The 18,131-nt window shown below is 50.1% G+C and overlaps 2 protein-coding genes across 2 annotated transcripts in view; both read left to right on the top strand.

Moving 5' to 3' along the window:
* Positions 1-12,067, top strand: part of Tet2 (tet methylcytosine dioxygenase 2) — a 31,315-nt gene extending 19,248 nt beyond the window's left edge. Inside the window, 2 exon segments of the mRNA XM_033756040.1 lie at positions 8,339-11,702; positions 11,704-12,067. Of these exon segments, the coding sequence (XP_033611931.1) occupies positions 8,383-11,702; positions 11,704-11,773 (3,390 nt within the window). The 5' untranslated portion in view covers positions 8,339-8,382 and the 3' untranslated portion in view covers positions 11,774-12,067.
* Positions 12,068-13,096: 1,029 nt separating this feature from the next.
* LOC104874556 (methylcytosine dioxygenase TET2) overlaps positions 13,097-18,131 on the top strand; it is a 31,082-nt gene continuing 26,047 nt past the window's right edge. The window contains exons 1-3 of the mRNA XM_033756041.1: positions 13,097-13,281; positions 14,438-14,531; positions 15,397-15,605. Coding sequence (XP_033611932.1) covers positions 13,271-13,281; positions 14,438-14,531; positions 15,397-15,605 — 314 coding nt within the window. The 5' untranslated portion in view covers positions 13,097-13,270. The remainder of the gene's footprint in view (positions 13,282-14,437; positions 14,532-15,396; positions 15,606-18,131) is intronic.

Below are 18,131 nucleotides of genomic sequence, written 5' to 3'. Positions count from 1 at the left end.
CATAGGAAGGAAAAAAAAAAGTGGGTTGTCATGGAAACCACCGAAGCAGAGATTTCTGACAAAGCAGGTGGCCTGGTGGGCGAGCAGCCGCAGGCCAGGAAGAGCGGATCGCGGGAATGCAGCGGGTGCTCGGGGGTCGGAGCCGCCGCAGGGTTCCCCGGGGAGCTTTCGGAGCTTTCGGGCGGGCCCGCTGGTGACGCCCCTTCGACTGCAGTTGCTGCCTGCACGCGGCTGGCTAAGGGTGTGCGGATTACCATCCTGACGTTCCCTGTAGGATTTGGCCCAAGATGGTAAAATCTACCTCAGGGGCCCACCCGCCACATGGAGCTAAATACAGCGGCGCGCAGCGCCCCGACCCTCCCCGACCCTCCCGGCTCTCCGCACACTGCCGCCGTTTCCCCAGCACTCAGCCCCTTCTGTCCGCTCCACACAGTTTACTTTCTTCACTGTGTGCCTTGGTTATTGTTTCCCCCTTAGAATACCAGGTTCGAGAGGAGACCTTCGTGATGCTGGTGGCTGCACCAGGACCCGACGTGTAGATCTGTGATGAATATCTGTGGGTTTGTTTTGTTTGGAGACCGGGTCTAGCTGTGTAGTTCAGGCTGCCCAGAACTCACTATGTAGCCCAGGCTGGCCCGGAACTTGCAGCGATCCTCCTGCCTCAGCCTCCTGAGGGCAGGGATTATAAATGTGCACCTCCATGCCCAGCATTTTTGTGGCATCTTTGACCCAGTTCCATAATTTGGGGGGAGGGGTACCAGAGATCGAACTCAGGACCTTGTGCTTGCAAAGCAGGCACAGAGCCACTGAGCTAAATCTCCAGCCCCATTTCCGTAATTTTTGCACCATCTTTTGGTTGTTAGAACAGTTTCATTGCAGTCTTTGAAACTCAGGTGTGTGTGTGTGTGTGTGTGTGTGTGTGTGTGTGTGTGTGTGTTGCTCAGTGTTAGACCCAAGGCTTCTGAGCCGCAACCCCAGCTGAGTCCTGATGTTCTTACTGTTTGGGAAGGTCTCACCACATTACCAGGCTGGCCTCCAGCTGAAGATCCTCCTGCCTCAGCGTCTTGAGTCGCTGGGGTTACAGGCATGCACCACCACCACCCACGACTCCGTCTGAACCCCGTCCAAGCCTGCAGCTCAGCGAGGAGGTTCACGGCCGTGCGCACCTGCAAGTGTTTGCTTGACATAAAACATGCTGCTGCTCCTCAGCAAGGAGAGTCTGAGAGAGCTTAGCACACTGTACTTTGTGGGCAGTACAATCAAATGTGATGTCTTTATTTATTTTGGTGCTGCTGGGGATCGAACCCTGGGCTCTACACTGGGCTGCATCCCCAGCCTTTTTTTTTAATTTTGTGACAGGGTCTCTAATTTTTCCAGGCTGTAGTTGAACTTTCCATCCTCCTGCCTCAGCCTCCCAGAGTGCTGGGATTAGAGGTGCACGTTATCAAGCACACACCTCGCTCCCCCAGTGTTTATCTCGAAACACTTCCTACCCATGGAGTGGGTGTGAGCAGCGCACTGATGATGCTCAGCCCCACAGGGTCCCCAGGTGCCTGGTCCCAGCTCAGCAGACGCTGCTATGAGCTGCTAGTGAGGCCCGGGCACACGGGAAAATTTACTGCTTCCCAGCAACTGTGCAGTGTGTGAGCTGTGTCTTCCATGCCCTCGAGAGAGCTTTAAGGATGTGCAGCTCTGTCCTCTAGGGAAGGGAGGGATGCGGTCCCTCAAGTCAGTAAACCAAAGCCAAAAAGCAAATACAGATTCTTCACAAACCCTCAGCGTGGTGGGACCTGGCCAGCCTGGGGGTAACTGGAGCCCATGGGCTGGGCCGGGCCACCTGGTGGCCGGGGAGGTGGCGCTGGTCCAGGTCCCGTGTCGCAGGCGGAGGGAGGCTGTCAGCTCCGTGATGGATGAGCTGCGGCCGCCCCGGAGGCAGTAATTGTTTCACAGATGCTGCCGATGTGGCCTGAATTCGTAACAAATTATCCTCCTGGCTGAGGGAGAGGGAGAGGGCACAGGGCACAGAGCTCGGCCAGAAGGAAACTGCTGGGGCTGAGCCCTGCTGTGGTCTCCAGGAAGCAGTGTCCCTGGCCATCAGAAGGCCCCAGGGATAAGCATGCCTTGGGGCCTGCACTGTGATGGGGACATGGAAGCTGGCCCCTCGGTCTCTGTCTGTGTCTCTGACCCCTGTCTCTGTCCGTGAAAAATTACTCTGTGGCATTCGCTTAAATCCCAAAATCCTTGTCCTTAGATAACCCCGCTCCAGGACGTGCCATCAGAGCGTACGGCTGTGTCCAGCTTGGCCCCGGACCCTGCCAAGCCTGCTACCCACAGCAGCACAGTGCCACTCCGATGCCTTAGAAAGCCAGGTTTTAGGAGTGATGTTCTTAGACTATTAGAATAAAAAGATAGCCGGGTGTGGTGGCACACGCCTCTAATCCCAGCACTTGGGAGGCTGAGGCAGGAGGATCGCTGTGAGTTCGAGACCAGCCTGGGCTACAGAGTGAGTTCCGGGTCAGTCTCAACTACATAGTGAAACCCTGTCTAAAAAAAAAAAAAAAAAAAAAAAGTAGTGGGTCTGAATTATATCATTTTCCTTTCATTGTAATTTAATTAACCTTCTCCTGTAGGTAATTTCTACAGTTGCCCTTTCAGCCTCTAAAAGAATACTACTATATAGTTTTATATACTTTGAGTATTATATTTTATCCAATCTTAAGTTTAATTTACTCTGTTGCTTTTGGAGGAAACCTAGAAAGAAACTCTTAATAGTCTCACATATTCAGAAATCCTCTTGAGTGTGGGTGTGTGTGTGTGGGTGTGTGTGTGTAATTCAAGTACTGAGCTAGGTATTAAATTTTGATGAAGATAATTTATAGTAATGCAAATAAACAGTGCCACATCTTTTCCTAGAATAAGTGCTGAATGGTCAGGAAATGTCCATAAGCTGCTTACCTTTTTTTTTTTTTTTTTTTTTTTTTTTTTTTTGGGGATTGAACTCGGGTCCTTGCGCTTGCAAGGCAGGCCACCGAACTGCTGAGCTAAATCCCTGGCCATCTTTTAAATTCTTTTTTTTTTTTTGCTTTTTGAGACAAGGTTTTATTCCTTTTTCCCCCAGTACTGGGAATCGAATTCAGAACCTTATACTTGCCAGGCAGGCGAGGCACCACTGAGCTACTTCCCTGCCCCAAGACAGGGTCTCACTATGTAGTTTAGGCTGACCTGAAACGCACTATGTAGCCCAGGCTGGTCTCAAAATTGCAGCAATCCTCCTGCCTCAGCCTTCTGAGTGCAGGGATTGCAGGTATGCACTACCATACCTGGCTGAATATTATATATATATATATATATTTTTTTTTTTAATTACATGGTACTGAGTTTTTTACATGGTCTCTTTGTCTTGGAGGCTTCAGACATCTTTAGACTAACAGGCAGTTGCATGTAGGCCTCTGGTTCTCACTAGTGTTGGTTGGCACCTTGGAGGATCACTCACGTCAGCCTTCTAACATCAGCTTACTTAGGTTTGGTGGATTCACTCTTTTACTTATTTCATTTATATATTTTTTATTAATCCATGTTTGCAGTGCAGAATGATCACATTTCTTGTATGGAGTTGGTGCTTGGACACAAGCATCTGTTTTTGTTTGTTTGTTTGGGTTGGTGTGTTTTTGTTTTTTTTTTTTGGTACCGGGGATTGAACTGGGCACCTTGTGCTTGTGAGGCAGGCACAGTGCCATGGAGCTAAATCCCAGCCTGGACACAACTCACTGTAAACTCCGTTTTCATCCCCTTCCCCTCCTTCTCTTGGTCCCCACTCCTGCTGGAGACCCATTTCCCTACTTCCTTTTACTGATCTTTTATTACGCTCTTTCTTTGTACTTTAGATTGTTCATGTACGAGAAACCACTCCATGTTTCAGCTGCGTGTCTGGTTTATTTTACTTGACTTTAGGGTTTCAAGGAGCACCCATTTTCCTACAGATAACTCAAGCTTATCCTTCTTTATGGCAGAACAGCTCCATGGTGTAAATACTGCATTTTCTGTATTCATCTGTTGATGGCAGACATATAGGCTGCTTCAAAGACTTAGCCATTGGGAGTTGTGCTGCTGGAAACCAGGGTGTGCGTGGATCACTGTACTGTGCCGACTTCAGCCTTTTGGAGAAAGAAGGGGAGTGTCTGGGTCAAATACAATTTCTAGTTCTAGCTTTTTGAGGACCCTCCACACGATTTCCACAGTGGGTGTGCTAGTTCACACTCACCCCAGCAATGTCAGTTGCTCTCTCCACATGGTCTCAGTGTGAGCTCACCATGCCTCGGCCTCCTGGTGGTGGGATACAGGCACGAGCCACCACACCCGCCTAGGGCACCTGTATTCTATTTTTAAAAAAAGATGATTCATTAATGTTCTAGTGATGATGATGGGTGTAGAACCAGCTCGTGAGCAGTACTAAGGAGCACTTTGTGAAATGTTTGGAGATTTCATGAGATACAGTTTGATTGCTTGATATTAGCCATGCTCCTCAAGAGGGTCTTAAGAAATGTTAAAAACTGGACGTTGATTTTTAATGGTAACTAAGTCTTACAACATGAGCTGTTCAAACCATGCAGAGAGCCTGGCAAGCAGAGCCCGTGAACCCTTCCAGGGTTTCCCAAAGGACCTTGCGCTTTTATAAAACTTCCTGACAGTTTTACGAAAAAACGGTAGCACCCTGACTGTCCAGTGTCTAAATAGGGAAGCCAGTGGCCCTCTTCTTCCAAAGAGAAAATTGTCTTTGTCCAGTGGATGATTATTTCAGTGCAGTATTCACTGGCGTCGGCTGTTTTTTGGTACAGCGCGCGGACCGTGCTCAAACTTCCAAAGGCTGGCGTTGACTATTTGGACGCACATGGGAGTGTACCCTGATTGGCACAGTGAGTTGCAATTGTAATTAATTTCAGTCTCCAAAGCAACCAATCATGAGAAGTCAAAATGTGTGTGACATCAGGTACTTCCGAGAACAGATCTGACCGAATGGACTGTTTCTGACCCAGGACTCTGAGAAATAAAAAGAATCTCTTGTCCTTGCGAAACTACACTGGGGTTTAGAGTTTAGTGCCCTGTGTGAAGTTGATGGGTGGAAACAAGGTCCCTTTGGTGGGCTGGGTTTCTGGAGAGCACCAGGAGGGGCCCAGGAGGCAGGGCAGAGACAGGACGGCTCCCGGGTCACTGCCCACTTCTAGGCGGGGCCAGACCCAGGTGCAGCCCCTCGACCCTGGGCAGAGCCAGCCCAAAGAAGCCCCAGAACATACCCAGGCTGCGGTGCTGTTACTAGAGTATCGCCCCCGAGCATCTCAAATGAAAATGGATATCCATCTGAGAAATGCTTGAAAAAAATTTTTTTTCATTGATTAGCAGGGAAGTCCCTACAAAATAGGGCCTGTTATACAATTATTAATTTCATCTCAACGTGAAAAAAAATCTGTGAATCTGTAGAAGCTACAGCAGGAAAAAGTTGTCGATTTCTACAAGCAAAATGAACAAGCTTCGTTTTGTTTGTGTTTTGGCCGAGGGCTCAGGAACCCCTGACATCCAATAGCCTCACAGTCCGGGGGCTCAGGACACAGGGAAGCCAAAGATGGTCTGGTCCCTTTTTCCTGTCTAAAAGGCTCTCTGGCTGGCTGTGGTGGTGAACACCTATAATACCAGCACTCAGGAGGCTGAGGCAAGAGAATCGCTGTGAGTTTGAGACCAGCCTGGGCCACACAGTGAGTTCCAGGTCAGTCTCACTACATAGTGAGACCCTGTCTCAAAAACAAACAAACAAACATAATAAAATAAAAACAAAATAAAAAGCTGTTTGTTTTCTGAATCAGATTCATAGACCAGCAACAAATAGCCACCAAAGATGGATTCTCTCCACCCCAAAATGGAAAAACTATCATTTTCCTCCCCTTCCTGAAAAAGTTAACCTTTTCACAACCCCCAGGAAAGAAATTGCTGTCAGAGACAAAAAACTTCTATGGACGCATTGAGATCAGCATTTAAAATGGCAACTGTCATGAAGTAAATTTTATCTGAAGCCACCTTCATCACTTTTAGGAGCAGTTCTTAGGCACGGGCAGGATCTGAGAGCCTCGTCTGCTGTAATTTGCCCTTGACACTTCAAAAAAAGTCCATAATTAGGTGGGAGGGATTGCAAGAGAGAACAATGTTGGACACTTAAACTGTTTTATGCCTGCATGGATCGTACACACAGCCTGCGTATTTCTGTGGGTGGATTGTCTTACCGTACACCTGCGTGGGGATGGAAGCTACGCAGTATATGAATTGGTTCATTGGTTTTGGTTTTATTTTTTTTCGATCCTATTTTGGCCCACTCTCTAGGTTTGCTTGTAAACTTTTACTTTGTGTACAGTAGTCACTCCCTGGTCTTAAAGGCCCGTGTGTGGCCACTACCACGTTTCCATGACCCTCGAAGCTGTTTGGCAGTGTGACGATGTTTCGGGGATGGGTCCTGCCGTGGTCTCCAGTGGAAAGAAAATCTGAGCCAAGCATGCAGTGCGAAATTTCCTAGCACTCACATTGAAACAAGAACGATGAAATTGACTTAATGCTTTATTTTACCCAATATATCCAATCGTGTTATTTTAGCATAAGTATTTTTAAAAACAGATAATTTTGCATTTTTTCACACCACATCCCTGAAATCCAAGCTTATTGCTTTTGTGACGCCTCCTGGTGTGAAGCCGCCCCATTTCTGGGACTGGGGTCCCCAGAATAACCCCGTGGAGCTCTCAACACTGGCGGGACAGCAGGTGTCACTGTTGCTTTCGCCTAATGGATTCAAACTTCTTCCATTTAAATTTTATTAAGTGACACACATATAATCAATTTTTTCTGTTGCTGAGCATAGTGTGCACATTTCAGGAGGCTGAGGCAGGAGGATTACTGTGAGGTCACGGCCAGCTTGGTATATAGTGAGCATTTCATTTTTTTCTCTTATAGCAACAATACTTTATTCCCGTAAAGGAGCTGTTGCTTTTCTGTAGTGAGGCTGTGCATTGTTGCTACTCTCCTGGATTCTCAACTGCTCTTGAGATTGTCTCTGGATTCTCCGTTTACCAGCACAGGCTCTTCTTACCTTCAGACAATAATTTTAGCATTGCTTTTTAGTGTTTCTGCCTCATTTCTTCCTGTTTTTCATTTGTCTTGTTTAATAAGCAATGGCTATTTTTAATAGAGTTTTGTTTTTAGCCGAAATGGAAAATAGTCCTTTCCTATTTTACATCCCTATAATAAAAGTGACCAGAAAGACTGGGAGAAATAATGACTATATTTCAAATGGGAAAAAAGACTTCTTAGGGAATCACGGGCTGATGAGAGAGAAGAAAGCATAACTGAGTAGTTCAGCAACTGGCCACCTTCGAGTTCCAGGAAATAGCATGGATGGAAGTGAATGATTCTTTCGGGGAGGCAAAGACAGAATCCCAGCAAGACCCAAAGAGCCGAGCCAGGCAGGGCAGCCCATTCCTATACCCTAACATTCTGGGAGGCTGAGGCAGGAGGATCCTAAGTTCAAGATCTGAGGAGGCAACCTCGTGAGGCCTGTCTCCAAACCAGAAGGGCCGAGCATGATGTAGCAGTGTGGTAGAACGAGCGCCTACCTGGCTGGCATGTGCAAGGCCCTGCGTTTGAAACTCAGTAAAAGGTAGAAGCAGGGAGTCCTGGAAATGCTTTCTTGGTCGGGGCTTTCCTAAGTGCTACGGATTATGAACCATGAGGAGGAGCAGGAGGCAAGACGAGAAGGTGGCCAGGGAGAGGCTTAAACCCCGGAGACCTGGGCACAGGGGGTCCGGCACGGGGGCAGGAGGGGAGATTGCAGAGGCATTCACATGACACGCCCAGGGTGCTGCTTAAGGCTTCCGGGAAAGACCTTTGAGGAAAGTGACTGTTGTCAATCCTGGGACAGATGAGGAGACCCCAAGGTGTGACACAGCAGGGCAGAGGGCCCAGGGAGCATCAAGGAGGCAGAAAGGACAGAGCCAGGCAAGAGACCAGTTGAGTGAAGTCCACAGGAAACGGAAAAGCAATCTTTCTGTCTTGTTCTTTGCATCGTGACCAGGAAGAATTATTTTGGAAGGAAGTTGGCACTCGGTGCTAACCCAGTCTGAATTCCCGCATCAGCGATGCCCCTGGTCACGCTGTCTCTCCTCGGCCATAAGCATTTGGGGTTCGCTGGCAAGACGGGAATTGTCACTTCCTGTAGCGGTGCCGGGAGGTGGCTTTACTGTGTACTTACGCAGCAGTCCCTGGGGAGTGGTGTGTTCATGCCTTGTCCCTGTCTCCCTGCCCCCAGGACTCTCGCAGAGGCAGCTCGTGGATGGCCGCGCAGCAAGCCTGATGGAACAGGACAGAAGCAGCCATGCGGCGGGCGGCACACTCAGTCCGTTCCTGGTCCCAGCGCCCGCTCCCTGCCAGCCCGAGCCTCTGGCGGCCAAGCTGCAGAACGGAAGCCCAGCCCCCGAGGCGAACGGGGACACCAGGTGGCAGGCCCTCAGGAGCTGGCCCGGGGTCCCCCCGAGCGGCCGCGCCAGTCCCGACTTCCTCCACGAGGGCAGAGGCTTCTCCTGGTGCCTGGAAAACGGGGGGATAAAGCGCACAGTCAGCGAGCCGTCCCTCTCCGGGTTCCAGCAGAACAAGAAGCTGAGACAAGACCAGAAGGCCAGCAGAGAACGAAACAGCTGCGGGGAAAGCCCGGAGAGGAGCCCCGCCGGAAGCAGCAGCCAGCCGGCCGCCCCCGAGGCGAGCGAGAACAGAGAACCCCGGAGCTCCGGAGCCCGAGAAGACGCAGTTGAAGATCCCGCCACTTCTCCAAGGCGCGACTGCAACGGGCCAGAAAACCCAGAGTACCGGGTTCCGGGGGAGCAGGAGCAGAAGGGTGCTCAGTACCGAGACGAGAACATTGCGTTACTGCTGAAGAACAGGGCCGCCCTCGTGCCCAATGGTGCTACAGATTCTGCCTCTTCCCTGGAGAACACGCGCGATGAACGCCCGGAGGACACCCTGTCCCGGTGCGACCCGGATTGTATCTCCGTCCCGCTGCAGAGAGCCGCAGCCTGCAGCCACGCCGATGCCAGCCTGGCCTCTCCTCCCAAGGCGCCCTGTGCAGTCGCCCCGCCATCGCATACCTCAGGGCAGATCGATCTGCCCCCAGAGCCAACCGCGGTGGCCACCGAGGCCTGCAACACAGGCCGCGCCAGGCCGCCGGCCGCGATTCCAGATACCTGCCCCTTCCAGAGGCCGGTGCAGCAGCAGGAGCCGGAGAACTGCCCGGGTCCCGCGCAGACCAGTGATGGTGCCCAGGGAAACTCGGTGCTGGCGTCTGCCGAGGGGCTGTGTTCAGGGTCCAGCAGCAACTGGCAAGCTGCTGGAGACAGCTCCCAACAGTATTTACAGCAAGACAAAACCAATGGTGCTTACTTCAAGCAGAGCTCAGTGTTCCCTACGGAACCCACGACCACACCACCTCTGCCGCAGTTGCTTCTCCCCCCACCTCCCCCTCCGTCTCCTCCTCTTTTTTCCGCAGGAAAAGCCACGCTGCAGAATGCAGTTTCAGAAGAACACCACCAGTTCCCCAACCAAAGCAGCGTAACTCTCCTAAGGGAAGTAAAAATCGAGGCTGGACCTGAGGCTCCCCCACCCCCAAGCCCCAGTCCCTCGCCTTGTGCGTCCGGCCCGGCCCCGAGGCTTCTGGGAGGGCCTCGGGGTGATGGTGCCCCTCAGAGCGGCTCAGGCCTGCCAGGGCCCATGCCCGCCTGCGCCCAGAGAGCCGAGCCAACACCAGACCGCGTGGACCCCCTCCAGCTCAACCCCCAGGCCCTCAGTCTGGGGAGAGAGGCGCAGAACCCCTGCCCGCCACAGCTGGGACCCAAAGAGCCCGAGATTCTGCAAGATCAGGCCCAGCAGCAGGCTCGAGGTCTGGTGCCCTCAGCCCAGCACTATGTGAAACCGGGGTGGATCGAGCTGAAGACCCCTCCCGTTCACCAAGCCCAACCCCAGCAAACATGCAGCGAGCCGTCCCTGTGCTCCACGCTGCAGTACCAGCCCCGACCTGCTCTGCACCCGACCTCTAGGCCATATACTGGAAACCCCGCGCCTGGGGCGCTGGTGGGGCCGGCTCAGTCCCCGGTGCTTCGTGGCGATGGGAGGCAGGGCCAGCTGCAGGGCACCGTGGACCAGCAGCTCCAGCTCGCACTCCCCTCCCGCCAGCGCCACGTTTCCAAGGCGGACCCCTCCCCTGACGCCCGCGCACAGGCGCTCTGCGGCCCTCCGTATCGTTTCCAGCAAGCTGCAGATCCCCAATCGGAGAGAATCCTGTCCCCGTTGTTGAGACGGCACTTGAATCTGACTGCACAGCTGGACCTGTTTTCAAGCTCGCACCTTATGCAACACAAGCCCTCAAAGCAGGCAGCACAAACACAACCACCCCAAAACTCACAATTCCCGCAAAACCACCACCAGCAGCAACAGCAGCACAGACTACAAATGAAGAATAAAGAACAAACGCCTCCGACTTTTCCTCGCCCCCAAGGTAACAGTGAACTGCAAGGAGAGGGACTGTTCTTTGGCCACATTAAAGTGGAAGAATGCTCCGGCGGGGAGAGCCAGTGTTCAAAAGCGCGTGCGTTCCAGACTCAGAACGCCCAGGCGGGATTGGAGCAAGGACGGGATGTGAGCAGTAGGAACTCCCCCTATGGCCAGATCTTGAAATCAAATGCAAGCCAAACCCAGATTTCCTGTTCGAACAACGCACACGTAGTTCCAGAGAATAAAGAACAAGGTACACCTTCCGAACCCCCTGCGGGAAACAGGACCCAGCACTTGCCGTACCTTCCACACGCTGTGCCTCTGAGGCCAGGGGTCCTGCACGGCTGCTTTCCAGAGCAAGAGCAGAAGCAGCCGCAAGCGCCGGCTCTGCAGGGCTACACAAGCAGAAGCCACGATGAGTCTGCACAGCAGGCCGCACAGCTGGTGCAGCAGAGGTACTCGGTGCACAACCCAGCCAAGGCTTTCCCTGCGCCCGAGCAGGGACGAAGTCACACTCAGGCCCCTCCCCAGAAGGACATTCAGAAGCACGCGGCACTGAGGTGGCACCTCCTGCACAGGCAGGGACAGCAGCAAGCCAAGCAGCCCCACGCGGAACCTTGCCCCCGCCCGATGAACAGGCCGATCAAGCTAGAGCCCGGGTCCACGCCCCACGCCTGTGCTCTCCCCGGGGCCGGGCAGCAGGACCCCAGGGTGTGGAAGAAGCCGAGCAAGCAAGAGGCTCCTGCCCTGGGCTGTGAGCATGCGCAGCCCAAGAGCATCCTCGAGACCATGGAGCAGCACCTGAAGCAGTTTCAGGTCAAGTCCTTGTTTGACCATAAGGCTCTGGCCCTCAAGTCACAGAAACAAGTGAAAGTCGAGACATCCGGGGCCCTCATGGTGCTGTCCAGAAAGCTGAGCGCCTCGGAGCTCAGTGGCCTGGCCTCCTCGGGAGAGCCGCAGGCAGCCCCTTCCGAAAAGACGCCAACCAAAAGAACAGCTGGCTCTGTTCTCAATAGTTTTATAGAGTCACCTTCCAAATTACTAGAGACCCCGATAAAGAATTTATTGGATACACCTGTCAAAACTCAGTATGATTTCCCGTCGTGCCGATGCGTAGGTAAGTCCAGAGGAGCCCGACGCGCACGGCGCTTACCTGGAATTAGCAGATTTGGCTTCACATGTGGGGTTTTCTTTTTCTTTTTAAAAAAATATCGAGTCTGGGAGCGATTTGTAAAGGCTCATAACTCTGAATCTTACGTTTTTGTCTTTAAATGACCGATTTGGGTGCTGTGTGAGAGAAAACCTCACGTGCAGTTTTTTTCAAAAAAATTGAAGCAATTGTGTGCGTTCACACCCCTCTCCCATTTAGACCTTTTAAAATACAAATGCATCTGTTTTAGGTTAATCCCTCTATTTAATTCTGAAATCATTCCGGACAGACACACAGCCGAGGGGAGAAAAGGAAAAATGTGTTACCCTTTAAAAGTAACTACCACATACGAACTAATAGAGGAACTTTTAATTTTTTAAAATTTAGGCTTAAATAGTAGTTGTACAAGATTTCTGGATAATGAGGAAATTATTTTAGATACTCATGAGTTTATCCTTTTTCTTATACACTTAAAATGTGATCGATACTAATTTTCATTCCATTTTCGCTAATATTTCACCTTGATAAAAATGAGACTTTTTAAAACAACAGCTTTTTGGGTCTGGGGATTTAGCTCAGTTGCACCTCTCAAGTGCAAGGTCCTGAGTTCGTTCCCCGGTACCAAAAAGAACAAAAAGAAAATTAAACAGCTTTTTGTTCGAGTTGAGTACATGAGGCCTCTGAGAATAAGGAAGCATTTTTGTCCATAGATGAGGACCCTGACAGGGACACCCGGGGCCTTGGTGGAGGACATCGGGAAGGACATCGGGAAGGACTCGAGCAGTCCTGCCTGCTCTTCGTGGCTGGTAAAAGTGCCACCACCCACGTCCTCCCCACTAGTGGGGCTCTGGCCACTTCACCATCACCACCCATCCTCGGCACGCTGATCCCTCTTTCACCCTGGCTCCCACCAAACGGCTACAGCACAAAAACCCGGGTCTGGATTGAATATTCTTATTTTCAAAACAGAATATAAACGATGTGGGAAAGTGACCAGAAAAGGGCATTCTTGATAATAAACCTAGTATTATCTGGGGTATGGGATGGACAGGAAACCATTTTTTTAAAAAAATCTTTTTACATCCCAAGTGGCAGGAAAACTTCTAGTCAGCTTTAATTTTTTTAAAGTTTTAGTTTAAAAACTCAAATTATATCACATATAATACATTCTAATTCCTTCACTATTTTCTTCATTGAGTCCCACTCAATTGTTCTAAAGTAAATAATTTCTTATACCATATCTGAACCGTAATTTAATAAATTTTTTCCAGTAGTCCTCATGTACATATACTTAGTTATCTGGCACATTTTTTAATAGACCCATCCATCAATTTACTCATTTTCAAGAATAAAACATTTTTAAAGTCACTTAAGGCCCTAAATGTGGCACTGGGGGATAATCTTTGTGGATGTAGCCTTTATATTTAGTATCATTGAGGTCTAAAATAATAATCTTCTATTATCTCAACAGAGCAAATTATTGAAAAAGATGAAGGTCCCTTTTATACCCATCTAGGAGCAGGTCCTAATGTGGCAGCTATTAGAGAAATCATGGAAGAAAGGTAATTAATGCAAAGGCACAGGGCAGATTACCGTTTATCCTTTGTACATGTCAGACTTTCCCAGGCTCCCCGCAAAACGCAGTGAACAATTATACATCAGGGATTTTAGCAGGCCCCCCCTCCGGGCTTGCCAACATGCCACCCTCCATCACCAGGGAGTCACAACATTGGACAGGGCTCATCGTCTGCTCGCTGGCACGGGCTGCACACGAACACAAGAATCAGCCACCAGCCTGCCAGGCACAGGGTACTCAGGGCATTGAGAGAGGAACCAGTTTCCCTCCTGTAGCACTGTGGGTGGAAAGCTGCCAGGAGGCAGCCCGGCCCTAGCTGTGGTTTCTGCATCTTGTTTCCTTGTCCGTCCCAGGAGTACAAGCATTAGCGTGTAGGACAATTCTCCAAGACCCCAGGTGTGAGCTGATTTGTGCAGGGCACCTTTGCTAGAGCTGTGGCTGGCCCTGCCCCCAGTGGGGTGTGCGCCCACTAGCACCCTCATGGGCAGCAGGAGCACACTTGGTGTCACTCTGGCTCTAGTCCCCAAGCACTTCTGAATTATCATGTAGAAAGTCACTCAGGATCCACCCAGCTCGTACCTGGCAGGAGTGAATTTCTGTAATTGTGCTTCTATTAGCAAGCAACACATAGTGTTTTTGTCACAAGGGGAAATAGTCTGTTTCTGGATCTGTCCTATGTTTTCAGAGTGGCAAAAATACTAATCACTGGGCAGGCACCTTTTAAAAAATACAAGTATTTGAAGAACAGCTCTAGTGAAAATCTGTGATGATTCCTTTAGTTTTAAAACAGCTCAGTAAAGGACAAAAATAAAAAACATTTTACTAGACTGAATGTAGCAAACTAACTTAAAATGTGTGCTTTGTGAAATTATGCATAAAAATAAGCCTTCCCATCATTTTTACCCAATAAAGCTATAAAACAGTTCATTACAATTTTCAGTATATTTTGATACTGAAGAGAAACAAGACTAAAAGACTATTATCCAGTTTGCTTGGCTTAGAACTTTTTTTATTATTAAATAAACCATTCATTTCTCAGGATGTGGTCATAGAATAAAATTGTGCTCAAATGTTCAAATATTTTGGTTGCCGCTTGAGGCTGTTTGCTAATTGTGTCTGTGTGTTCTGTGGGTCTCTTTAAGGTTTGGACAGAAGGGTAAAGCTATTAGGATTGAAAAAGTCGTCTATACTGGTAAAGAAGGCAAAAGTTCTCAGGGATGTCCAGTTGCCAAGTGGGTAAGTTCGGGCTTCAGTCTGGGAATTCTGATTAACCTACGTCCAGGTCCCGCCCGTGGGAACGGGGCTGCCCAGGCTTGCCGTGTCCCTCTGGAGGAAGCAGACTCATTTTCAGATCATGAGTGGACTGCGTTTAATTGCAAGATTTTAGTAGTGAGGTGAAGGTCCATTCTGTTGTCTGCTTAAAGAATACAGTGGACCCTTGACTTACGAACTTGATTGGTTCCCAAGGGCAGGTTGTAACTCCAGTTGGTTGTAAGTCCAACAGATCTGGGTGTTTACCTGGGTACACACTATTGATAACAAGAGGCAGATGAATTTTCCATTAACCTGGTTAAGCCAAGTTGTTCATAGGTCAGGCCAGTCGTAACTTGACGGTCCACTGTAATTCTTGAAATATTAAGACTTAGTCCTTTATCCTTTAAATGCCCTAAATGTTCTCGATATTATGGAACCCTTAAACTCAGCCCCTGCAGTCTTATCTAGCTCTAGCTTGTTATTTTGTTGTGGGTTTGTTTTTGTTTTTGGTTTTTGGTTTTTGGGGGGGTTTTGTTTTTGTTTTTTGAGACCGGGTCTTGCTGTGTAGTTCAGCTCACTGTGTGGCCCAGGCTGAACTCCTGGCCACTCTCCTGTCTCAGCCTTCCGGGTGCTGGGGTCACAGGTGTGCACCCCTGCCAGCTGCAGCTCTGACTTTGACGCAGGTGGGTGGCTTTGTGGGGGCAGCCTGCTCAGACCGAAAGAGGTGTGGAGCCCCCGCCTCCTACACTGGGTGGCCCAGGTGGAGGGGCAGGAGAGGCAGCTGCGCCACCCACGGGCCTGCAGTGACCCTCTCCTTGGGGTGGTGGGTGCGGGGTGGCGCCCACAGGTGATCCGCAGGAGCTCGAAGGAGGAGAAGCTGCTGTGCCTGGTGCGGGAACGCTCGGGCCACACGTGCGAGTCGGCGGTGATCGTGGTGCTGATCCTGCTCTGGGAAGGGGTTCCGCTGCCCCTGGCCGACAAGCTCTACTCCGAGCTCAGGAACACACTGTGCAAGAACGGCACCCTCACCAACCGGCGCTGCGCCCTCAACGAGGAGTGAGTGGGCACGGGGAAGGGCGGAGGAGCCTCAGACTGCACTTTCTCACTCTTTGTTTTGTTTTGCTTGAAATGGCGTCTCGCTGTGTAATTCTGACTGGCTTGAACTCTCAATGATCCTCCTGCCTCAGCCTCCCGCTACTGGGATTGCGGCTGGGTGCTACCACTCCGGGCTGCTCCTTTATATCTTCGAAGCGGGGAGCAGAATGCCTGCCTGATGATTAGGTCACATGAACATGAGAGTGCTTTGCACACTCAGGCAGTGTGGCGGTGAGTTAGGGCGGATCTAAGCATCTGGCCTCGGCTGTACCAGGACAGGGACAGTCTGTGTGTGCCCTTGTGCCACCCACACCTCCCTAAGGGCCAGCACAACTCCTGAGTCCTACTGTCTCAAGCAAGGGAGGTTAGGTGAGGAACTCTGGGGTTCCCAGGTCAAGGAACTCTGGATCTCAAGCACAAGCACAAGGTTTGTAGAAGTCCTGCAGAAATGGCTGATTGGCACTTCCTTTCAGGCAAGTTCCGTTTCCACAGTAGCAATCAAGTTGCTTCCACTTGTACCTCTGCTAAAAATAGAAAAATTTCTGGCTGTGGCTAAGCATTATTTTCTAGGAGAACGAAAATTTGGAGTAGGGTGACAAGGGCATGCAGTTAAGTACAGTTAGTGCACCCATTGGTTAACTTTTTGTTTTTAACTTCGTCTACTTAGCAGGAAGCCAAAGCTGTTGCTTGGAGGAAATGTTACTGCTCTTATCCTTCTGCTGAGCTGTCCCTGCAAAACCCTGACATCACAGCCGCCTTCTCAGGCAACACGGAAGCAGTCACTAGTTACCTCGCTCCGAATTGGTTCAGAAATATCCTTTAGCTTTGCATTACAGTCTAAGTCTGCATCCGTCAAACCACAAAGCAGTTTGCCGAGCTGGTGGTAGCACCCTTTGCAAGGGCCCTAAGGAAATGGTCCTGTTGCTGGCTAACTGAGCCCTGTGATCTCGCTAACACTGCGTCAACACAGGGGTGTGCTCTCTGGGTTTTGGGGAGCAAGTCAGTGGCTTTCCGCAGCGTGGGCTCAGCCGGTGTGTTTCGTGATTGCAAAGACTAATTGGAAGGTAGACGTGGCCACACTCACACCTGAACTGCTTTAGATATAAAATACTTTTCAGTCTACCCTACTCCCATTCAAGTATGCATAGGTGCGTTGAATCATACGAGCTCCAGCAACCTGGGCTGGGACTGGAAATAGCTTCTCCCTAGGAATTCAGTAACAGTACACAATTGCTTGCTTGATTGAGTTAAATTTGTTTGCGGGGTGCTGGGGAGTTGAACTCGGGTCCTTACGCATACCAGGTAAGCCTCTTGTCAGTGAGCCAGGCCCTAGCCCCTGACGTTTATTTATTGCGGACCAGCATGTGTTTTAAAAGCAGAATTCTTACCCTTGAAGAGTTGAAGTTGTAACTCACAGAGTAACTCCTTACGAAAATGACAGTCATGGTTGTGTCTATATTTCTTGAAGATTCATGCAAACTTTCACATTTGTTGTTCAAGGATTTTATGCAGCTCTGAGATTTTTCTCCTGGAGAATTTTTTCTTCATTTCCTTTAATTACCTTTACTCTCATGAGGATCTGACATAAAAGAAGTTTTGTTTAGAGCTTCCCTAAATTGTTATCTAGGATCGAAAACCATGAGTAAGGATCGGTGTCATAGTGACCCGACTAAGTGGTGAGGACAGAACTCGTCAGGGGTGCATTGGCACAGTAAGTTACCCGGGCCGCCTGTCCGTCCACTTCTGTCTGGAACCTCACACTAGAGAGGTGCAGTCATTCAGGTGATGTGGAGGCCGAGGCTTCTGCCTCCTTGGAGCAGGCCCCCAAATGAAAAATAATTAAAACTGAAGCAAGATGTGATGAAAACAGGCTTGGCAAGTAGCAGGAGGGACTTGGACCAGAGAGGGCCTTTGGTGTTTCTGCCGCCCTGACTCTTGGCCAAGTCAGGGCTGTGGATCTGCCTGTGTTCAGAGCTGTGGGGCCTGCATCCGAGTCCCTGCCATGCACCCTGACCACCCCTGCGCGTACGGGAAGAACCGGGGGGCGGGGGGTGTCGTGCACAGCCATCAGCTGCCGGTTTTTACATCGCCTTCAGGCCGATGCAGCTGTGGCTCCTTTAAAACTTTCCCATGAGGTTTCTGTTTTATGACTCAGCCTAATCATTGGTGGGGGGGGGAAGACTTGCAGGAGCCCATCTGTCTCCAGGACAGAGTCGAAGCCAGAAAGCTTCCGCCACAGTGGCTGCGGTTCGGTGTTTGCAGAAGTTTTATATTATGAAATCTTCCAAACGTGTCTATAGGGGAAAATAGAATGAACCCCACAAATTATCACGGAGCTTCCACCTTTGTACTTTACCCATTTTTTATATATTTCTCTCCGTTTTAAAACATTTTTAGGTACTGGGGGTTGAATCAGGAATGCTTTGCAGACTGCAGCCCTAGCCCTTTCTTGGTATACTTTTCTTTTTCTTTCTTTCTCTCTTTTTT

The sequence above is a fragment of the Fukomys damarensis genome, unplaced genomic scaffold (genome assembly GCF_012274545.1).
Source record: "Fukomys damarensis isolate Sample0158 unplaced genomic scaffold, DMR_v1.0_HiC HiC_scaffold_25, whole genome shotgun sequence".
Classification (NCBI taxonomy): Eukaryota; Metazoa; Chordata; class Mammalia; order Rodentia; family Bathyergidae; genus Fukomys; species Fukomys damarensis.
The sequence above is the reverse complement of the archived record's forward strand: the minus strand, read 5'-3'. Positions and strand labels throughout refer to the sequence as shown.